Genomic DNA, 25,107 nt, shown 5'->3' on the forward strand with positions numbered 1-25,107 from the left:
CCAACTGAAAGGAAATTGTAACATCAACATCCAGAGAATTCAATTGGAATTTAAAGGGGAACTGAAGTCATTTTCAAATTTGCTTTATTTCTTAATTAATGTGTTATTCAATTACGTTTTCGGTTTTAGTAGCCTAGTTTTAGTAATCATGACTCGTTTTGGCAACGAATTGCAATTAAATATTATACTTATCGGCCTATTCGGTTTTTAGCCGTGTTGAATTTAGTTCGTTTGGTCCACGGCAGGCGTCGCTTATCCGCGCGATCTTCACGAGACTTGTGCGAGACTTCGAAACATCAAGTGTCATCCAGGTGTCAGTGCCGCCATTTTGAAAACTGTTTTCCAAACGAAATATTGCACAAAAACGAGTTTAAATGACGATTACTGCCTACTTTTTTCAAACTTTCCTGATTGCTATCAAAACAAACAAAACTTCCGGCTTAATTACGTCAGCATTCGAAAGAGGGCGCGCATCTTTTGACAATGTTGGCAGATGTTGGTCAGTTTCCCTGTGTCCAAAATCGCTCCCTACTCACTATATAGGGCACTAGATAGTGAGGACGCCATTTTATAGTGCTGTCTGAAACCTTAGTGAGGATTATTTACACCCTATATAGTGCACTCAAAGTATCCCACAGTGCATCATGAAAAGTAGTGTACAATGATGGTCACTAACCAAAGCAATATATTCCATCATGCATTGCGGTCGCGCTGAAAGAAATCAGTCTCAAATTTGATTGAATAAAAGGCAGCAGCAAAGAAGAAAGTATTCAGCTTTGATTTAAAAGAACTGAAAGCTGCAGGTACTTTGTATTGATTAATGTGGGAAATGCGCTCAGTATAATATGGATTTATCACAAAAATACATGCATGTGTTTATTATTTTGGAAACCCACCCGCTGACTGATCTGGCACATTTTAATTGTGCAACAGTAATGACGTAAATACCAGCATGATGGAATAGTGTCCGAAAGTGTTTTTTTCATTTTACCAATGAGCTCACTGTATAGTCCTCTATATAGTAATTCCCTATATAGGGAGTAGGGAGTAGTGAACAAGTGAGTGATTTCGGACACAGGGTTGGTCACTTTGATTTCCGCTGTACGTTTTACTTCCGTCCTACGATGTCTCGCACAGGTCTCAACGAATCTCGTTTACGGCCATTGCTTTGACATACGGACTGATATATTACAGAGCATATTTCAAACACTCATAACTTGCTATAGCAGCGACAAAATAGCGATCAAAAATGCATTCGTACAGTATATTTAATAAAATGAGAGAGAATTTTGATCATAAAAAATTGCCTTCAGTTCTCCTTTAAAGCAATAAATTAAATAGAATCAAAGGTCAGTTCTGAGTTTTCAAAATAAAAACACCAAACTCCACTCAAATGAGTGACGCGTTCGCATTATAATAACCATGTTGCATGTTAAACTGTATCAGAGTGTGCAGTAATGCAGACTGACCTCCTCCACACATGCAGGTCTGCCTCCAGAGCGAAAAGCAGATCAGTGAGTAAGCGTTGGTGCATCGGTGACCATTTGAACTCTGGGATGCGGAACATGGTGGTGCGAGGACCTGGGCTGAACTGACGCCGCTGCTCTTCACTCATGGGCATGGCCCTGAAGCCCAGGTCCACCCGCACGTCCCTGTCCATCAGTCCACCCGCTCTACCATGGACATCCTAGAAAAACAATTTCTCAGTCACGTACATGGACAAAGATATATATATATATATATATATATATATATATATATATATAAAATTGGTGACAGTTGTTATTTCACAATTGTTCTAGTTCAGTTTATATTTCCTATTGAGTCTATTAGATATTTTATTAGATATTTTACATTATATAGACACAAGTGTTTTACTGTGAAATATGCCACTTGTATTTTTCATACGAGCTCCATCTGGGACAGGACATCAAGAACGGCAACCACGTGAGGAAATCGATGAATTGTTTTGATAAATTTGGGTAATTTGTGTTTGTAAATGTGTCTATATAATAAAAAGAAAATCACACAATGACTTGAACATGTGAAGTTTAACTTCTCGTGTTGAAAAACTATTTTTTTTTTCATATGAAATACATTGTGGATCTGAGTGACATATTTCCCTATATTTCACTCTGATGATGTCACGCCCAGTGTTTTCCTACTGACTAGATGCACATTGTCAAAATGGCGAACCGGCTCATTATTAAAATTATTTTGATGAACTTGCATATTTTTTGTGGATGTGTCCATATAATATCAAGAACATGGCATGGTGATGCGAAGATATGGAGTTTATCTTCTCGAGTTGAAAATATTTTCACTTGTTCACATCACTCACTCGTGATATCTACAGTACATCCACCACTCGAAGATAAACTTCAAAAATTCACGCAACCATGTAATATCCTCTCTCTCTCTCTCTCTCTCTCTGTATACACACACAGTAGTGTGCAAAAGTCTTAGGCACATGTAAAGAAGTGCTGCCGACCAAAAATGGCTTAAAAATAATTAAATTAAATGTTTCAACACTAAAAAAAAAATACTATAATCAATAAGCCATAATAAATGAAAAAAAGCCAATATTTGGTGTGAGACGACCCTTTGCTTTAAAAAAAAAAAGCAGTCTGAGGTCCAGTGAGTGCAGTTCTCATCTCATCTCATTATCTCTAGCCGCTTTATCCTGTTCTACAGGGTCGCAAGTAAGCTGGAGCCTATCCCAGCTGACTACGGGCGAAAGGCGGGGTACACCCTGGACAAGTCGCCAGGTCATCACAGGGCTGACACATAGACACAGACAACCATTCACACTCACATTCACACCTACGGCCAATTTAGAGTCACCAGTTAACCTAACCTGCATGTCTTTGGACTGTGGGGGAAACCGGAGCACCCGGAGGAAACCCACGCGGACACGGGGAGAACATGCAAACTCCACACAGAAAGGCCCTCGCTGGCCCCGGGGCTCGAACCCAGGACCTTCTTGCTGTGAGGCAACAGCGCTAACCACTACACCACCGTGCCGCCCGTGAGTGCAGTTTTATGTGGAAATGAGCTGTAGGTTTTACTGAGCATCTTCCAGAACCAGCCACAGTTCTTCTGGACACTTTGACTGTCACACTCGCGTCTTCATTTTGCACCAAAACCCAGCAGCCTTCATTATGTTTTCTTTTTTCATCTGAAACGTGTTCTCTTATGGAATACGCTGCTCAGATACAAACTTTATTTTTCTGTAACATTTAATTTTGTGCTGGAAAACAAACGTTTGGACTCTAAAATGTGTTTGTACTGACTTGATAATGTACAGCGCCCTCCACAATTATTGGCACCCTGGTTAAGATGTGCTAAAAGCCTTAAAATAAATTCAAATTTTATTGCAGAAGCATAATCTCACACTGAAAATTGTAGAAAAATGTAACCCTTAACTCAAGTGAATTAAAAAACAAATCCCTGACGAAGAAATAATTATTTTTCATCAAATCACCTGTTCCACAATTATTGGCACCCATAACAATTCCTAGAAATTAAAAGTAATTGAAGCATTTCTGTCATTTCTACTGTAGTTTATAAAGTTGATCAGAGTATCTAGGAACCTTTAATTAGTAATTCATCACATCCTGTTTCCCTGGGGTATAAATATGATGTGACACAGAGGTCTATTTCTCTTATCCACTCTTCAACATGGGAAAGACAAGAGAACACACCATTCAAGTAAGGCAGATGTGTGTCAACCTTCATAAGTCAGGCAATGGCTACAAGAAAATAGCCGCTCGCCTACATCTGCCCATAGCTACAGTCAGAGGAATCATCAAGAAGTTTAAAACAACTGGAACAGTGGCAAACAAGCCTGGACAAGGATGCAAGTTTATCTTGCCACCACGCACAGTGAGGAGGATGGTAAGAGAAGTAAAAAGTTCTCCAAAGCTCAATGTTAGAGAACTGAATCAAAGAGTAGCATCTTGGGGTCACAAAGTCTCCATAACAACCATCAGGCGCTATCTACACGCCAACAAGCTGTTTGGGAGGCATGCACGGAAAAAGCCTTTTCTCACTTACAAGCATAAACGTAAACGTCTGGAGTTCGCTAAGCGGTACTGGGACTTCAACTGGGACCGTGTGCTTTGGTCAGATGAGACCAAGATAGAGCTTTTTGGCAACAGACACTCGAATACATCACAAAAGATGAGTATGCGGAAAAGCACCTCATTCCCACTGTGAAGCATGGGGGAGGATCGGTGATGCTGTGGGCCTGTTTCTCTTCCAAAGGCCCCGGGAAGCTTGTTAGGGTGCATGGCATCATGAACTCTTTGAAATACCAGGACATTTTAAATCAAAATCTGGTGGCCTCTGCCCGAAAGCTGAAGATGGGTCGTCGCTGGGCCTTTCAGCAAGATGATGACCCTGAACATGTGGCCAAATCTACACAAAAATGGTTCACCAGACACAAAATCAAGCTCCTCCCATGGCCATCTCAGCCCCCAGACCTCAACCCAACTGAAAACCTGTGGGGTGAGCTGAAGAGGAGAGTGCATAGGAGAGGACCCAGGACTCTGGATGATTTAGAGAGATTGTGCAAAGAGGAATGGTCGAATATCCCTCTCTCTCTCTCTCTCTCTCTCTCTCTCTCTGTATTCTCCCATCTTGTGAAATGTTATAGGAGAATATTAAGTGCTGTCTTGTTGGCAAAAGGGAGTTGTACAAAGTATTAACATCAGGGGTGCCAATAATTGTGGCACGCATGATTTCATGTAAAAGAATTGTTTCTTAATGTAGGATTTTTTTTCCCACTGAATAAATGCACTTGAATTAAAGGTTGGATTTTTCTCTTTCTTTGCATTGTTGTCCGATATTATTTTCTTAAAAAATGAATTTATTAGAAGCCTGAGAACATATCTTAACAAGGGGTGCCAATACTTGTGGAGGGCGCTGTAGGTCATAAAATGGAAATCGATAACAAAGTTAACGTTCAAGTTAAAAGTGGTGCCTAATGCTTGAGTCACACGTTGGCGTTTCAGCCTTGCATATGTCCGGCGTATCAGGATACATGGCAGTAAGAAAGGAACGTCACAGCATCGCTAGCTTACGCAGGTAATACTCGAGGATGTGTAACCTGATCTCCTTGTACACCAGGGTGTGGCGTATTTTTAAGTCCGCACTTAAAAATCCATAGCACATATGGTATGTAGCAAATTTGATACGTCACACATACGTCACGTGTACGCCGTAAAAACAAAAGCTACGCAGCAGTGATGCAGCGGAAACGTTGCTCGAACACCTATGACGCCGTGCGAATGCTTTGGTTGACATGTGTCTGACAACGAAGGTGGCTCCGGGGCTGGCTGGGTGGATGCGGCTGATGTCTTCTCTCTTCCTTTGCCCTTCTTGGGTCCTGACTTCTTTGCTGGCATGATGCTTTCTTGACTGTGACGAATGACAACGAATGCAGCATGGGGCCCTCTTTTATACCCACCAGTGAATGCTGCAGATATTCTACAGGTACACAGCAGCAACGTCGCATGTAAGAACGAAACGCCATGCCAATGAAAGCAACAAAATGGTTATGCCGCGGCAACGCATCATACGCCATGCATACACCTCAGTACGCCATAACTTTACGTCCCTCGAACCCCATACAAACCCCAGATACACCACAGGAACACGACAGAAATTTCACACATACGCCCTGTACGTCACAGGACTTTAATTTTGGACAAAATACGCCTCATTTCTTGGCGTTTGACCCATACGCTGCTTACATGGGTCATGCTATATACAGGTATACACTACTATATACATGTTACAGCTTTCACAGTATGAATATCGAATAGTACAACAATACAACAGACATCATTATTATTATTTGTAAAATCAGACTGCTTTGTAAATCACAGTGAATTACTGCAACCATTTTGATCTGAGTGATTTGCTGCGGTTATGCTGATTACAGTAATCAAAATTTTACAATATTATAGCAGGGTTTTTTTTATGGTTTCCAACATGAGTGTATTGGAAATCCCATTTTACGAAAGCTGTGCTGCAATGAACAATCCTCTCTTTTCGCACAATGTCAAATGACTCATCTCTCATCTCATCTCATTATCTCTAGCCGCTTAATCCTTCTACAGGGTCGCAGGCAAGCTGGAGCCTATCTGCATTGAAAAAATAAATTGCTATGGAGCACTTATTATTTACATCCCCGATTCCAAAAAAGTTGGGACAAAGTACAAATTGTAAATAAAAACGGAATGCAATGATGTGGAAGTTTCAAAATTCCATATTTTATTCAGAATAGAACATAAATGACATATTAAATGTTTAAAGTGAGAAAATGTATCATTTAAAGAGAAAAATTAGGTGATTTTTAAATTTCATGACAACAACACATCTCAAAAAAGTTGGGACAAGGCCATGTTTCCCACTGTGAGACATCCCCTTTTCTCTTTACAACAGTCTGTAAACGTCTGGGGACTGAGGAGACAAGTTGCTCAAGTTTAGGGATAGGAATGTTAACCCATTCTTGTCTAATGTAGGATTCTAGTTGCTCAACTGTCTTAGGTCTTTTTTGTCGTATCTTCCGTTTTATGATGCGCCAAATGTTTTCTATGGGTGAAAGATCTGGACTGCAGGCTGGCCAGTTCAGTACTCGGACCCTTCTTCTATGCAGCCATGATGCTGTAATTGATGCAGTATGTGGTTTGCCATTGTCATGTTGGAAAATGCAAGGTCTTCCCTGAAAGAGACGTCGTCTGGACGGGAGCATATGTTGCTCTAGAACCTGGATATACCTTTCAGCATTGATGATGTCTTTCCAGATGTGTAAGCTGCCCATGCCACACGCACTAATGCAACCCCATACCATCAGAGATGCAGGCTTCTGAACTGAGCGCTGATAACAACTTGGGTCGTCCTTCTCCTCTTTAGTCCGAATGACACGGCGTCCCTGATTTCCATAAAGAACTTCAAATTTTGATTCGTCTGACCACAGAACAGTTTTCCACTTTGCCACAGTCCATTTTAAATGAGCCTTGGCCCAGAGAAGACGTCTGCGCTTCTGGATCATGTTTAGATACGGCTTCTTCTTTGAACTATAGAGTTTTAGCTGGCAACGGCGGATGGCACGGTGAATTGTGTTCACAGATAATGTTCTCTGGAAATATTCCTGAGCCCATTTTGTGATTTCCAATACAGAAGCATGTAGTAGAGCTGTTAAGGCCCTATCAACATAAGAATTGTGCACAACATGATAAAAGCATGAAACTTTCAGGGTTTGTTCTCCAGGGCATAACAATTAATTTAAGATCTGGAGGCACTCTCAGTTTGACCTTGGAGGTCATTTAGAGGTCATCGACCCTTGTTATGTGCAATTTCAATGGACAGGATTAAAAGGGCATTTTATCATATAAGTGTGACAAAAATTGCAATTACATGTGGATTTCCATTTTTCTAGGTCATGAGGGTCCATTTATAGTGATATTACACTTAGAAGTCAAGGTTAAGATGAAGGTCACTCTAAAATATATGATGTGTTATGTCAATTTCAACAACTTTTATGATTTTGTAGCATATTGCCAAGCAGTATATACTTTGCAATTGTAAAATGACTTCCAAATGAGTGATACAAGTGATACAGGCCTAATGTGAGTATTCTAATCATTGCAGTCTCCAGAACATGCACAAAGGGCAGTACACTTCAATTCTGCCTTTTTGCATTTGCAGTGACCACAACAGCCCTTTTTGCAACCACAATGCAAAAGCTCATAGCACGACTGTGAGGCCTCAGGTAGTGTTGTCCAAAGTGGCTGCCATCCATCGTCACTGTTAACCCATCCCCAGTCTGAAGGACTTGGCAACTGGGGCCTAATAACCAAGGCAAGGTTCCATACATGAGCCGATACATGGCTCGTTTGATGTGTTGTCTCAAAGCAGCTTGTGTAGGGGGGATGTTTTCCAACGATCTTGACTTTCATGTGAAAAGATGTTTCCGTGCCTCATTGACACCTACACATGCACTTGTTCTGTCATAAATGAGAACAACAAAGCGTTCCAGCTGTGACAAAGACAGGTCACTCAGTTCTTGTGGCATTTGCAACATTTCGTGAAAAGCCTCCGTGACTTCTGGGTACACAAGCCACGTGTCCCAAGCAGTCTTTTTACCACGGCCACAGAATGCTGATGTTGTATCACAGCCAGTGAAAGAATGAAATGCGAGCAAAGCATCGCTAGTGGAAGGACCAAGAGCAGCAACCACCTTGTGGATGCCAATATAGCAGAAAGTGCTACCAGTTCCAAAGGCTATCCACATTTCTTCAAGGTCAACTTTCTGAAATACAGCTACTGCCAAGACGACCACATCTGAATCCACTGTTCTAACTAACACATTCTTAAGTCCCTTTTTAGCAGCATCTGCCACATGAAGGAATAGCCTTGTATCTGCCTCCTCTTGAGTGCATGGAACCAAATTACTTACATCACAGTCAACAGGAGAGCTGAGGACATTTTTTTTCGTTTGTGGCATATACTTCTTTGCCAGGAGCTAATGCCATGGCAGCAATTTGAACAGAAAGAACGTGGAACAATTCTGTTTTGTTTTCACTAACAGATAAGAAATCCTTCCAGTTTCTTGGTATGTGTGTACATGGTTCCACTCTCCTTCTTGTCCCTTTCCCCCTCATCTGTCGGACTATAGCTTTCAAGCTGTTTGTTTGGCAAACATCCCAAACAATGTCAACACGTTTTGTATCTTTCAACTGCGATGTTATATATGGTACAAAAACATTGTCTGCATAGTCTTGAAATGTTTTAACGGTACCTGGTTTCAACATGTGCACAGCTGCAGCACCATCAATGACGACAGCATCTACATGACCAATAGTTGTTTCAGACACACTATCATCCACAGACGTCAGACAATGTACAAGATCAGATTTTGTACCCTGTCTCAGTGCGCCACCTTGAGATAAGGATGGTGGTACTGGCTGGTTCTCATGGCTGAAAAAGTTGTCCAGATCCCCCTCCCTTGTTTGACATGATATGTAGAGACGGGAAAAGAGGCTACAACCACTCTTGAGCAAAGCAAGTTGAAATTTGTGCTTTGACTGCATTTTAGGTGGTGGAGATCTAAACAATGGAAGTTTGTTTTTAGAGAGAGTGTCTGTAATGGGAACAGTGCATTCAATCAGACGCTCCTTTTTGAACATTTCATACTGCTCACTACCCAAGGCCTCAATTCTCCTCACACTGTTAACCACAGCAGGATGGGCAAGATCTCTGCTATCCAGCACAAGAAGATCGGGCCCTGTTTCCAGAAAAGGGTTTCCCATTCCATCGATGACTTGTGTCAGAGAATTAACATCAGTCATGAAGGCTTTTTGAACACTTGCCAACTGATCATGATGTTTTTTTCTCTCTAAAACATTCTGTTGGTTTTCAAACTCTGATGTAAGCCTGGCTAACTCAGGCCCAGCAAACATCCACCGACGCAATGCAGCAGGGTTTTCAGTGAGTCCCACTGCTCCACCCAAACCTTTTATGGCTGCATTGTTTTGTTCATGGCAGTGGTCTATCGCTCTGGCAGAAAAAGACTTGTTGCTCTTCTGAACAACAAATCGCCCAGCTGTGAAGTGTGAATGTATCGCTGGATGTGTCTGATGAAGTAGACACATATCTCTTAGATGGACTGAGAGCCACCTAGCATAATGGGTGTGGTCCAGGGCAAACATCCAAGGCAGAAGAAGTGTCAGTATTTCTTTGTACAACTCAAAGTCAGCTTGCCTCAGTGACCTCACAAACAAGAGCATGTGAATCTCCAGGGACAATGTCTTAAGCCAGAAATCAAACTGGACACTTGATTTGGCTTGTTGATGGCACCATTCCTCAAATGGCACTGTGGACTCAAGTATGCTTTGTTCATAGGCCTGTTGGAGAAGAGACCAGAGACTGGCAGCTGTGACCTGATGAGCATGACGGGTTTTGGTAACATGACTTGCCTTAATGAATGACTCTGCCGTTCCAGAATTTGCGATTCTTGCATTAACAAGTGCTTTGGTCCAACCACTTTCATCCAACCACTCACCAAGCATCTTCAGGATTGCCATTTCAATATGGAGACCTCCAAACATAATGACGAAGTGTGATTCTCCATAGCTATCTGGCCAGGTCCATTGGATTTCTTTTGTTATTGCAAATAGTGGTTGATCAAAAGTGATTACAGGCACTTGATTCGGATTAACATGGTGCACTGCTGCCTTTATCACATTCATGGAGTGACAGATCATGGCAATGGAATGTGCGGACTCTGTGAAAAGTGGCATAAGAGAGATGATGGCTGGGGGAGGAATCATGCTTCTCTGTCTGTCAGCATGGTAAGCTGACCATGAAACCCACTCATCAGCATCCAACTCTTGTTTTTTTATTGCAGCAACAACAGTCTTCAGCCATTCATATTCCTCATGTTTAGCTGCTTGAACAGCATGCTCTGATGACTGCATTGGTTCACATAATGCTGACAAGCTGAATTGCTTTGTTTTAAGAAAAGCAGGAGGAACATTGGTGTATTGCTGTGGTAATGGTGCTATTGATCTAGTTGGCACATCAGGTAGTACTACTATGCCACGATCTGTGCCTTCACAATCATGTGAAGGATGCTGAATGAGGGAGATAGAGGTACCATGAAAGGAGTCTTTGGCTGTGGTTGAAGTAGGGTTGTGGTCTATGTTATCCACTGCTGCTGTGGTGAACACATCCTGGCACAATTTAGGTGGATACACAACACCTTTCATGTGAAATTGCTGGCAAACGCCATTAGCCATGTCAGCAGACACCTGCAGAAAGCGATCATACGAGACACACATGCCAAGACTATAGAGCATGTCGATGAGACCTCTGTTTCGAGTTACCCCATGAACTTCCAGTGCAATATACAAAGGAAGAGGAGTTTCTCGATCTCGGTTATGACGCACAGATGTTGTTTTGTTTGTCCTTGTATTTTTTACACTGTTGAAGACAACCAGCTGGGAAATTGATAGAGCTGCCACTGAGTTGTTCATTTGGCTTTGATGTGCTATACTGGGCCCTTCCAGTATCATACCAATGAGTGTCAGGAGCGAAGGTGGCACAGAGTTTTTTTGGCATTCAGGGTGAAAGGAGCCATCAAAAACAAATTTATCCGCAAACAAATCTTTATGGATCAGTTGTGCAGCTCTGGCCAAGCAAAGGGCCTCACTATCACCATCACATGCCTTCAGTAAAGCATTGCCAACATCCTTTTTGAATGCAAGGAGTGTGTCTCTACCTTGCGAATTTACTTGCAGATCTGGCAACGCAGACAAAAGCCAATTTTTCAGCCTGGTGGTGTGGACCCGGCTACTTGAGCGAGCGCCTAGTTGCTCTAATCTTTTTCTATAAAGTTCTCCCAGATCTGCTAGTTTCAACACAGGAGCACATTCGTCATTGCGTAAGTCTTCGATAAAAGCCACCAGTTCTGCAAAGGCTACGCTATGAAGTTGAGATTCACCATCATCATTGTCACGTGCACTGACCCTTGCCCTGTTGTAGAGATTGGTCAAGCAAGGAAGGTGGTATTTTGCATCAAGTGCTATCATGTCACCAGGAGATAACTTAGCAAGCAGCACAGTGTCCCCTAACTGCTGTGCACACTGTCGAACTTTGGCATCAAGTTGTTTTGTTGCTGCCTCATGTAGGCCTTCAGGTCCAGCAGCCTCATTACAAAAAAAAACACACGGGCTGCTCATCCTGTACTGGTTTACTGCCAGCTGATCGGGTACGACAAGAAGAAGAAGCAAATGATGGTTTGTCTCCTCACACGTTGCTTTTTTCAACCTCTTGATTTTGTTCTGATTGAATTGCAACCGACAAGACTTGTGCCACTTTGCCGTATTGGTGGATAGTGTGTCATAAAAGCCTCTTCCATCATCAAGTTTGTCTAGATCAATTTGGTGTGGGAAAATACCAAGCTGTTTGAATTGGAGGAGATCATTTGCCAGTGTAATATACCCAATTCCTCTTTTGTTCTTAGTAGTAGAGTTTTCAGGACACTGTAATGCCTCGCCAGTGTCTGACTGACAAAGTACACACGGATCCCAATTTTGTTCAGATTTCAGTTGTTTGGGGGTGGTGAAATCGACTAGCATATGGCATTTTGCCATGATAACCAGCTGTGTATCAAGCAGTCGCCTGTTAAATACAGGCGACTGTATACAGTGGAAGGACGGTTTTCACGACAGTAAAACTAGATCTGCAGTTAGAGACAGAGAAACCAAAATGAGCAAAGTAAATAAAAAGGAAAGCAATGGAATAGTTAATAGGAAGGGTGAAGTAGTAAATACTTATTAGAAATATAATACAAATAGTTAATTATACAAATTATTAGATGACTAAACACAAGGCCACAGTAGTGCTGATTTTGCTTTCTATTGCTCCTGCTCTGCTGTCAGACAGTCGAGAGAGAATATGTGAGAGTGAGAGAAGCACACACACTTTAGGACCCCAAGTGTGGGAACATGCCAGGCCACACCCCTTTTTGCTCACTATGCCCAACAGAAGTGCGGGAAAATAACAGCTTGCACATGGAACATGGATATGAGTGGGAGGATTCGAGGGAATAAAGCATTGCCATGATATGGCAATGAAAGTTTAAGTCATGATTTGAAAAAAAAAAAAAAATATATATATATATATATATATATATATATATATCTCATCTCATCTCATTATCTGTAGCCGCTTTATCCTGTTCTACAGGGTCGCAGGCAAGCTGGAGCCTGTCCCAGCTGACTAGGGGCGAAAGGCGGGGTACACCCTGGACAAGTCGCCAGGTCATCACAGGGCTGACACATAGACACAGACAACCATTCACACTCACATTCACACCTACGGTCAATTTAGAGTCACCAGTTAACCTAACCTGCATGTCTTTGGACTGTGGGGGAAACCGGAGCACCCGGAGGAAACCCACGCGGACACGGGGAGAACATGCAAACTCCACACAGAAAGGCCCTCGCCGGCCACGGGGCTCGAACCTGGACCTTCTTATTGTGAGGCGACAGTGCTAACCACTACACCACCGCCCGATCAAGTTGTATGAACTGTATATGTCTTTTAAGACTACTGAATTTAATGCTGATACGGTGGTGTTTTGGTGGATCATTTGCATTTAAAGCTATTATTAAAGCAGCGATTCAATACAACTTCACTTCATTATGAAGCCCATATGACAGTGAAATCAATCATTTTAATGCTCTTCAACATGAATGAACAATTATACAGAATATAAAACCATTATTTAAAAATCATTGTGTAAAAATCTCAATCATTCAATCCCTAATGATGACTGAGGCTTGTTCTGTCTTTTATCTTACATGTAAGAGAAAGTTTTGACACAGGCCTTTCAGAAATTCTTCAACATGGTTTTATTAATGATTTATACACAGTTATAAATGTGTTATAAAGGTTCCCTGTAGCAACACTTCAAATAAAGTGTGACTATTTGGGAACAATTTTTCTTCAGGATGATATTTATAAAGCTATGCGACACCTATATAAGACTTTACAAAAAGCAACATTTTTAAAAAAGGTTATTCCAGCGAGATTCAACTCTCAAAATGACTGGTTTAATCAAGTGTCATATTTTTGTTGACATAAAGCCATGTGATGACACTTTCTGAGCTGAATTACATTCTCAGCATGCGAAAACTCATTTTTGTACTCCACATTATGCTAAGCTTACACATCGCTGGTTGATCTGTGAGAACCGTGGCTGGGGCCGACCATGGACATTCTGGCAGATTTTGGAGGTGATCCGTTGCATAAATTTGTGTGGAGTAAATATGCAAATGAAGTCACAGTAGCCGTGACAGTAGTGACGGAAGACACCAATAAAGCCAATGGCGGCGACGACGTATAGTGATATATGGCCTTACGGTAATGACAGTAGTGTATATTGCTTTCATGACTGCAGTACGGTATAAGCCACGCCCAAACTTTTTGGCAATTTTTTCACTTTCTGCAGAATGTTGTTCTATGAACATTTTGAGCTCAGTGGTTGTGATGGAATGCTATGGTAATCCCCGGTAGCCCACATAAGCCTCATGTACGCCTCAAGGATTCTCACGGATGCCTTCACATTTGCGACTGATGAATTCATCCAGTGCTTGACCCACTGCAATTTTCAATATGACCAAACTTTCTGGGGATGGAAACCATGCCCTCCGGGTTGTCAAGGTAGCTCCACAGCTCTCATGTATTCTCATGGAAGGGCCCGGAATGCATGCTGGTTGACCCCCAGAAGCCACAAAATCGTCTACCATGGGATGATTCCAGCTATATGAGACCTTAGCTTTACATAAAGTTGATGTGACATGATGCACCAAACATCCCAATTTAACCTGCTCTAATTTACAGTGTGAGAAAATATATTTTCGCAATTATTTTTGGCATCAAAATTGACAAAAAGCAATCGCGATGGCTAATGCCTGTTGGAATAAGACTAAATGTCATTTCATATCAGTTACCATGAAGAACGTAGAGCTTATACCGTATATGACTGGATTTTGAGAAACAGAACTTTTTTCGTCTCGTCTCGTCTCGTCTTCTTCCGCTTATCCGGGACCGGGTGGCGGAGGCAGCAGTCTAAGCATGGAAGCCCAAACTTCCCTTTCCCCAGACACCTCGGCCAGCTCCTCGGGAAGAACACCGAGGCGTTCCCAGGCCAGCCGAGAGACATAGTCCCTCCAGCGTGTCCTGGGTCTTCCCCGGGGCCTCCTCCCGGGGGGACATGCCTGGAACACCTCCCCAGGGAGGCGTCCAGGAGGCATCCGAAAAAGATGCCCGAGCCACCTCAGCTGGTTCCTCTCGATGTGGAGGAGCAGCAGCTCTACTCCGAGCTCCTCCCGAGTGACTGTGCTTCTCACCCTATCTCTAAGGGAGCACCCAGCCACCCTGCGAAGGAAACTCATTTCAGCCGCTTGTATCCGCGATCTTGTTCTTTCTGTCATTACCCAAAGCTCATGACCATAGGTGAGAGTCGGAACGTAGATCGACCGGTAAATTGAGAGCTTCGCCTTTTGGCTCAGCTCCTTCTTCACCACGACGGACCGGTAAAGCGACCGCATCACTGCGGAGGCTGCACCGATCCGCCTGTCGATCTCACGCTCCATCCTTCCCTCACTCGTGAACAAGATCCCGAGATACTTAAACTCGTCCACTTGAGGCAGGACTTCTCCACCAACCTGGAGAGGGCAAGCCACCCTTTTCCGGTCGAGAACCATGGCCTCGGACTTGGAGGTGCTGATTCTCATCCCAGCCGCTTCACACTCGACTGCAAACCGCCCCAGTGCATGCTGAAGGTCCTGGTTTGAAGAAGCCAACAGGACAACATCATCCGCAAAAAGCAGAGATGAAATCCTGTGGTTCCCAAACAGGATTCCTTCCGGCCCCTGGCTGTGCCTAGAAATTCTGTCCATAAAAATTATGAACAGAACCGGTGACAAAGGGCAGCCCTGCCGGAGTCCAACATGCACTGGGAACAGGTCTGACTTACTGCCGGCAATGCGAACCAGACTCCTGCTCCGTTCGTACAGGGACCGGACAGCCCTTAGCAAAGAGTCCCGAACCCCATACTCCCGAAGCACCCCCCACAGAATACCACGGGGGACACGGTCGAATGCCTTCTCCAGATCCACAAAGCACATGTGGACTGGTTGGGCAAACTCCCATGAACCCTCGAGCACCCTATGAAGGGTATAGAGCTGGTCCAGTGTTCCGCGACCAGGACGAAAACCGCATTGTTCCTCCTGGATCCGAGGTTCGACTATCGGTCGAATTCTCCTCTCCAGTACCCTGGAGTAAACTTTCCCTGGGAGGCTGAGAAGTGTGATTCCCCTATAATTGGAGCACACTCTCCGGTCCGCTTTCTTAAAAAGAGGGACCACCACCCCAGTCTGCCACTCCAGAGGCACTGTCCCCGACCGCCACGCGATGTTGCAGAGGCGTGTCAACCAAGACAGCCCCACAACATCCAGAGACTTGAGATACTCAGGGCGGATCTCATCCACCCCCGGTGCCTTGCCACCGAGGAGCTTGCAAACCACCTCAGTGACTTCAGCTTGGGTAATGGACGAGTCCACCTCTGAGTCATCAGCCTCAGTCTCCTCAGTGGAAGACATGACGGAGGGATTGAGGAGATCCTCAAAGTATTCCTTCCACCGCCCGACAATGTCCCCAGTCGAGGTCAACAGCTCCCCACCCGCACTGTAAACAGTGTTGGCAGAGTACTGCTTCCCCCTCCTGAGGCGCCGGACGGTTTGCCAGAATTTCTTCGAGGCCGACCGATAGTCCTTCTCCATGGCCTCCCCGAACTCCTCCCAGTTCCGAGTTTTTGCCTCCGCAACTGCCCGAGCTGCAGCACGCCTGGCCTGCCGATACCCGTTGGCTGCCTCAGGAGTCCCGGAGGTCAACATGGCCCAATAGGACTCCTTCTTCAGCTTGACGGCATCCCTTACTTCCGGTGTCCACCACCAGGTTCGGGGATTGCCGCCACGACAGGCACCGGAGACCTTGCGGCCACAGCTCCGAACAGCTGCGTCCACAATGGAGGTAGAGAACATGGTCCACTCAGACTCAATGTCCCCCGCCTCCCTCGGAAGCTGAGAAAAGCTCTCCCGGAGGTGGGAGTTAAAGACCTCCCCAACAGAGTGCTCGGCCAGACGTTCCCAGCAGACTCTCACCATACGTTTGGGCCTGCCAGGTCTGTCCAGCTTCCTCCTCCGCCAGCGGATCCAACTCACCACCAGGTGGTGATCAGTTGACAGCTCAGCCCCTCTCTTCACCCGAGTGTCCAAGACATAGGGCCGGAGATCAGATGAAACGACTACAAAGTCGATCATCGACCTCCGACCTAAGGTGTCCTGGTGCCACGTGCACTTATGGACACCCCATGCTCGAACATGGTGTTCGTTATGGACAAACCGTGACTAGCACAGAAGTCCAATAACAAAACACCACTCGGGTTCAGATCGGGGAGGCCGTTCCTCCCAACCACGCCCCTCCAGGTGTCACTGTCGTCGCCCACGTGAGCATTGAAGTCCCCCAGTAGCAGAATGGAGTCCCCAGTCTGAGCACCCCTCAGTACCTCTCCCAGGGACTCCAAGAAGGCCGGATACTCTATACTGCTATTTGGCCCGTAGGCACAAACAACAGCAAGAGCCCTCTCTCCAATCCGAAGGTGCAGAGAGGCGACCCTCTCGTTCACTGGGGTAAACTCCAACACATGGCGGCTGAGCTGGGGAGCTATAAGCAAGCCCACACCAGCCCGCGGCCGCTCACCACGGGCGTCTCCAGAGAAGTGGAAAGTCCAGCCCCTCTCGAGGAGCTGGGTTCCAGAGCCCAAGCTGTGCGTGGAGGTGAGCCCGACTATCTCTAGCCGGTACCTCTCAACCTCCCGCACAAGCTCAGGCTCCTTCACCCCCAGCGAAGTGACATTCCATGTCCCAACAGCCAGCCGCTGTGTCCGGGGATCAGGTCGTCGAGGCCCCTGCCTTCGACTGCCACCCAATCCACACTGCACCAAACCCCTACTGCTACCTCTGTGGGTGGTGAACCCACAGGAGGAGAACTTTTTTTTTTTTAAAAAAGAACTTTTTTTGTTTTGTTTTTTGCAAATTCAATTAAAAAAAAAAAACTTTGTTGAAAATGTCCAACAAACTTATTTCCGCTTCGTCAGACTCCTTAAAAACCTATCGATGGCTGCACGAATTGACTTTAGTGTTGTTTTTTTGTAGAAAGTGCCGTCTTGTTGTCATGCAAAGGTATAGAATAGCTTTAGACATTTATTTAATTCTTCCTTGGACATTTCAGTTCTGTAATTTTCACACTTCTTTGAGCTTTTGAACCAGTCTAAAAAAATTCAACAAATTTTAATGCTTAAAGATGGAGAATGTGAACAAACCGGCGAAATGGCAGGAGCAATTTGTGAAAAATGCTATAATAATAATTCTTGAAAAACTAAAAAATAAGACATGCTCTTACCATCAAATACTTTTATTCCATATTTTGTTGTTTTGGGTTTTTTTCTATTTTTTGTGGTGTTGTTTTCGAGTAAAGTTTTCATTTCATCCTCGGTTGGTTCAGCGCCACGCGCCACCGTTTTGTTTTTCTCTCCTCACAGTACAGTATATCAGCTGATATCCTAGTAACAGAGTCGCCAGTCAGAGCGCGTGATTGCTCATATCCAGTGAATGTGGATAGAATAAAAATTAATATACTGTATATAACTAAAGAACCAAAAATGAAAGCATATGGGGTCAAAAAGCCACACATACAGTGGTGCTTGAAAGTTTGTGAACCCTTTAGAATTTTCTGTTTTCCTGCATAAATATGACCTAAAACATCAGATTTTCACACAAGTCCCAAAAGTAGATAAAGAGAACCCAGTTAAACAAATGAGACAAAAATATTATATTTGGTCATTTATTTATTGAGGAAAATGATCCAATATTACATATCTGTGAGTGGCAAAAGTATGTGAACCTCTAGGATTAGCAGTTAATTTGAAGGTGAAATTAGAGTCAGGTGTTTTCAGTCAATGGGATGACAATCAGGTGTGAGTGGGCACCCTGTTTTATTTAAAGAACAGGGATCTATCAAAGGCTGATCTTCACAACACATTTGTGGAAGTGTATCATGGCACGAACAAAGGAGATTTCTGAGGACCTCAGAAAAAGCGTTGTTGATGCTCATCAGGCTGCAAAAGGTTACAAAACCATCTCTAAAGAGTTTGGACTCCACCAATCCACAGTCAGACAGATTGTGTACAAATGGAGGAAATTCAAGAGCATTGTTACCCTCCCCAGGAGTGGTCGACCAACAAAGATCACTCTAAGAGCAAGGCGTGCAATAGTCAGCGAGGTCACAAAGGATCCCAGGGTAACTTCTAAGCAACTGAAGGCCTCTCTCACATTGGCAAATGTTAATGTTCATGAGTCCACCATCAGGAGAACACTGAACAACAATGATGTGCACGGCAGGGTTGCAAGGAGAAAGCCACTGCTCTCCAAAAAGAACATTGCTGCTCGTCTGCAGTTTGCTAAAGATCACATGGACAAGCCAGAAGGCTATTGGAAAAATGTTTTGTGGATGGATGAGACCAAAATAGAACTTTTGCTTTACATGGGAAGTGTTATGTTTGGAGAAAGGAAAACCCTGCATTCCAGTATAAGAACCTTATCCCATCTGTGAAACATGGTGGTGGTAGTATAATGGATCGGGCCTGTTTTGCTGCATCTGGGCCAGGATGGCTTGCCATCATTGATGGAGCAATGAATTCTAAATTATACCAGCAAATTCTAAAGGAAAATGTCAGGACATCTGTCCATGAACTGAATCTCAAGAGAAGGTGGGTCATGCAGCAAGACAACGACCCTAAGCACACAAGTTGTTCTACCAAAGAATGGTTAAAGAAGAATAAAGTTAATGTTTTGCAATGGCCAAGTCAAAGTCCTGACCTTAATCCAATCAAAATGTTGTGGAAGGACCTGAAGCGAGCAGTTCATGTGAAGAAACCCACCAACATCCCAGAGTTGAAGCTGTTCTGTACGGAGGAACGGGCTAAAATTCCTCCAAGCCGGTGTGCAGGACTGATCAACAGTTACCGGAAACGTTTAGTTGCAGTTATTGCTGTACAAGGTGGTCACACCAGATACTGAAAGCAAAGGTTCACATACTTTTGCCACTCACAGATATGTAATATTGGATCATTTTCCTCAATAAATAAATGACCAAGTATAATATTTTTGTCTCATTTGTTTGACTGGGTTCTCTTTATCTACTTTTAGGACTTGTGTGAAAATCTGATGATGTTTTAGGTCATATTTATGCAGAAATATAGAAAATTCTAAAGGGTTCACAAACTTTCAAGCACCACTGTAGGATAGTGATGTTTCTGTGCATTTCATTCAGAGCTCCATGGAGGCCTGTTGGGTTGCGGTGAGGAGAAACACTCACGCTTACCGCTAAACTAATTTAATCTACTGCGCCCAGACCTCTCCAAACCACTCAAATGAAATGGCAACACTCATACACAAACAATAAACTAGAAAGCTTCCATTCCCTTCAAGGCAACCATGAGAAGCCGCGATCAGAAGACATCAAAATCCCTATCAGGCATTACCATACACCCATATACATGTACACAGTCATGCGTTTCCACAGTGATGTGCACTTCATCTGTGGGTCAGTCTGTGTGAAATCACAGAAAGCCTCCTGACTGACTGTCTCACAGACTCAATTATACTGAAAACTGTCACAAAATATATTATATAAAAAGAATAATAATAATTGCAAAAGGTATGCTTGTTCATAATCAGTTGGACATGTCATGAATGTGTGTGGCCTTTTCACTCATTATCTTTATCTGTATTTGTGTATTATAAAACATTCTCATCTCATCTCATTATCTCTAGCCGCTTTATCCTTCTACAGGGTCGCAGGCAAGCTGGAGCCTATCCCAGCTGACTACGGGCGAAAGGCGGGGTACACCCTGGACAAGTCGCCAGGTCATCACAGGGCTGACACATAGACACAGACAACCATTCACACTCACATTCACACCTACGGTCAATTTAGAGTCACCAGTTAACCTAACCTGCATGTCTTTGGACTGTGGGGGAAACCGGAGCACCCGGAGGAAACCCACGTGGACACGGGGAGAACATGCAAACTCCGCACAGAAAGGCCCTCGCCGGCCCCGGGGCTCGAACCCAGGACCTTCTTGCTGTGAGGTGACAGCGCTAACCACTACACCACCGTGCCGCAACAATATCTCAATGAACACAAATTTCCAAAATGCTGAAAAGACAAAGTTTAATATAACATCTGTTTAACTTATAACGTGAAAGTAAGGTTAATAATATAAACTTAGATTACACATTTTTACAGTTTTACTCAAATTAGGGTGGTGCAAAAATGAGTACACCCCACAACAAAAACTACTACATCTAGTGCTTTGTATGGCCTCCATGATTTTTAATGACAGCACCAAGTCTTCTAGGCATGGAATGAACAAGTTGGCGACATTTTGCAACATCAATCTTTTTCCATTCTTCAACAATGACCTCTTTTAGTGACTGGATGCTGAATGGAGAGTGATGCTCAACTTGTCTCTTCAGAATTCCCCAAAGAAAATAATTTCTTTACACCACAAAGGTGAAGGCTACAAGAAGATCAGCAAAGCTTTACTTATCAGTCAGAATACTGTAGCAAAAGTGGTACAAAAATTTAAGAAAGATGGAACTGCAACCATCTCACAGAGACGTCCAGGTCGTCCACAGAAGTTAACACCTCGACAGGAGCGTCTTCTGATGAGAAGGGTTGAAGAAAATCGGCATGCAAGTTCACTGCAGTTATCTAAAGAAGTAGAAAGCCAAACTGGGGTGACTATTTCCTGTGACACAATACGGCGTACGCTGCAGAGGAATGGCATGCATGGATGCCGTCCACGAAAGAAGCCTCTCTTAAAGCCCAGGCACAAAAAAGCCCGCCTAGAGTTTGCCAGGACCCATGCTGACAAAGATGAAGACTACTGGGACTCTATACTCTGGAGTGATGAGACCAAGATAAATGTTTTTGGAACTGATGGCTTCAAAACTGTATGGCGTCGCAAAGGTGAGGAATACAAAGAAAAACGCATGGTGCCTACAGTGAAACATGGTGGTGGCAGTGTCCTTATGTGGGGCTGCATGAGTGCTGCTGGTGTCAGGGAGCTGCATTTCATTGATGGCATCATGCATTCACAGATGTATTGCTCTATACTGAAAGAGAAGATGCTACCGTCACTCCGTGCCCTTGGTCGTCGTGCACTTTTCCAACATGATAATGATCCTAAACACACATCTAAGGCCACTGTTGGATTTCTGAAGAAGAACAGGGTGAAAGTGATTCAGTGGCCAAGTACGTCTCCTGATCTGAACCCAATCGAACACCTATGGGGAATTCTGAAGAGACAAGTTGAGCATCGCTCTCCATCCAGCATCCAGTCACTAAAAGAGGTCGTTGTTGAAGAATGGAAAAAGATTGATGTTGCAAAATGTCGCCAACTTGTTCATTCCATGCCTAGAAGACTTGGTGCTGTCATTAAAAATCATGGAGGCCATACAAAGTACTAGATGTAGTAGTTTTTGTTGTGGGGTGTACTCATTTTTGCACCACCCTAATTTGAGTAAAATTTAAAAATGTGTAATCTAAGTTTATATTATTAACCTTACTTTCACGTTATGAGTTAAACAGATGTTATATTAAACTTTGTCTTTTCAAATTTTTGGAAATATTGTTCATTGAGATATTGTTTAAAATGTTATTTTTCAAAGGGGGTGTACTCATTTACGCTGAGCACTACACACACAAACAGTGTGAGAAATGAGGCTGGAACGGCGGGCACTGACTGGTAATTTTCTAATTTTTGCATTTGTCCATCCGTATTTCAAAAGCATCGGACTGGACGGCTGATAAAAAATAATCAGGGCTCGACATTAGCGGTAGTCCGACTGGACGGGACAACTAAATGTTCAGTCTGGACAAGTCAAATCTGCGTCTGCCTGTCTGACAGGACAAGATGAATTATTGCCAACTCTCCCAGAAGTTCCAGAAGTCTCCTGCATATTGATAGCGACTCCCTGAGAAAGAGCGTGAGTGCATATTGAGTGTTCTATCTTGCTAAGGAGACCAATCAGTGTTTTGTGTGGGCAGGCTTTATGGCTTCTTTCCGAGAGAGAGAGAGTGAGAGAGAGAGAGCACGAGCGCATACTGATTGCTCTGTCTTGCTAAGTAGATCAATCAGCGTTCTGTGTGGGCGGGCTTGACAGCTTCTCTCCAAAAAAAAAAGAGAGAGAGAGAGAGCAGCCTGATTGGCCTATCTTGATCAGTAGACCAGTCAGTGTTCTATGGAGGCAGACTTGACATCTTCTCTCCCAGATGGAGAGTCCATCAGTTCACAGTTCAGGAGCACTGTGACAGTGCCCCCCCCCCCCAAAAAAAAAAAAAAAAAACACACTTCAGACGACACAAAACTGGAACATCATCTGACATTTTCTTGTAAATTATATTCAATTTATTCTGTAATTCGCAACTAGTGTCTAGTGTAATTTGGCCTTTGAAGATGACAAAAAATGTGCCTAGAAGTAGCTGAGAAGCCATCTCCAGGCATTTAAAGCCCCTCAGCTTCCGGAACCCTAAGGCGGGCCCCGGACCCCCGGCTACATTTTTTCCTGCCTTTGGCCCGTCATTTGGACAGGCTAGAATTTGGACGGACAGACAACATTTCAGACTTGTCTGTCTTGTGACAGTCTGCTTAAAATTCCTTATTTCCCACACTATACACACACACACACACACACACACACACACACACACACACACACACACACACACCTCCACAATTATTGGCACCCCTTGTAAAGATTAGTAAAAAGGGTTAGGGAAAAAAATCCACCTCCTGAAAAAAATGAGGAAAAATCCAACCTTCAATTGAAAAATTTATTCCGAGAAAAATAAATCCTTCATCAAGAAATAATTATTTTCAATAAAAACACGTCCCACTATTATTGGCACCGTTAGATATTATACTGAGCACAATGTAAGTGAAGCATGTTTCTTATTTCAACTGTACAGTATTTTTGAGTTGATTGGAGTGTGTAGGAACTTTCAAGTTGTAATCCATGACTTCCTGATTAACTGGGGAACAAATATGAGGTGACACAGTGGCCAAATTCCCTCAACATCAACATGGGAAAGATAAGAGAACACACAAACCAAATGAAGTGTGTTGATCTTCATAAGTCAGGAAATGGTTATAAAAATAGCTAAAAGCCTGAAAATGTCCATTTCTACTGTGAGGGCAATAATAAAAAAGTAAACACCAACTGGAACTGTTGCAGACTCACCTGGAAGAGGACTCACGTTTATTTTGCCCCCATGTTCAGTGAGGAGGAGGGTAAGAGAGGCAAAAAAAATTCTCAAGGATGACTGGTGAATTACAAGAAAAAGTAAAATCTTGGGGTTCCCAAGTAGAGCCCTGCACTCCCGCGGGAGTCCCGCGGGACTCGCGGGACCCGCCGCAAAGCAGTGCGGCGCGGGACAAATTTTGAAAGCTCACTGCGGGCACGGGCGGGACCGGAAGTGCACATATGCGCGCGCGGGCGGGAGCGGGAGTGCACATATGCGGCGCGGGTGGGAGCGGTGATAAGCTGCAGTCCCGCTAGCTAAAAACGTGCTTGAAATAAAATTGATAAATTATTAATTTTTGTCTATCATATATAATTTGTGCAGGATATTTTATTTGGTATTAATAAAAACATTTTAAGATGCCCAAATTTGCAGAGAAAGTCAGATTGCCGGATCGAGTGAGAAATAATATCTTAAACTTGCCATTGATCACTCTAATGACTCGCAATTCACACCCAGCTCACAAGAAAACCATGAGTGAATTGACTTACTTGTTGTGTTAGTCTACAACTTTAACCAGAGAGACAGGTTACACAGTAACGGTAGGCTTGACTCAGAAATCCTTCCTGTAATATGCAAATTTGACTGTCCAATCAGAGGCGGCCAAATTTGCATATTACAGGAAGGATTTCTGGGATAGCATTGTCAAGCCTACCGTCACTGTGTAACATGTCTCTCTGATTAAAGTTGTAGACTAACGCAAGCAAGAAATCAATTAATTTCTTTTGCTAGCTCTGCTTTACAATAAAAAAAAAAAAAAACATTGGTACAAAGCAAGCCCATTCACTTTTTTATGCTGATCAGAGAATTGCAATGGTTTCTCATGTGATAAAAATGTGTGATTTGCAATTAAATATTTTAATCGTTTGACAGTACTAATTGTTATTATTAGAGATACTACATGCTGAATTCAGAAATAAGGTAAACAATAAGAAACGTGAGCTGTAGATATTTATGCTCAAATCCACTCAAAGTAGGGGGCGGGGCACCATCACGCTGTGTCAAGACAAGAACTTTCCTGAGAAATAACGTGAACATCTGCATCATGCGGGATTTGCGGGCGGGAGCGGGACAAAATATGGCAGGCGCGGGTGGGAG

At 43.5% G+C, this 25,107-nt stretch overlaps 1 protein-coding gene across 1 annotated transcript in view; it reads right to left on the bottom strand.

Annotated features, from left to right (window-relative positions):
* Window positions 1-25,107, bottom strand: part of nbeab (neurobeachin b) — a 793,085-nt gene that overhangs the window by 539,459 nt on the left and 228,519 nt on the right. The window contains exon 23 of the mRNA XM_060943557.1: window positions 1,470-1,687. Coding sequence (XP_060799540.1) covers window positions 1,470-1,687 — 218 coding nt within the window. The remainder of the gene's footprint in view (window positions 1-1,469; window positions 1,688-25,107) is intronic.

The sequence above is a fragment of the Neoarius graeffei genome, chromosome 17 (assembly GCF_027579695.1).
Source record: "Neoarius graeffei isolate fNeoGra1 chromosome 17, fNeoGra1.pri, whole genome shotgun sequence".
In the NCBI taxonomy this organism is placed as follows: domain Eukaryota; kingdom Metazoa; phylum Chordata; class Actinopteri; order Siluriformes; family Ariidae; genus Neoarius; species Neoarius graeffei.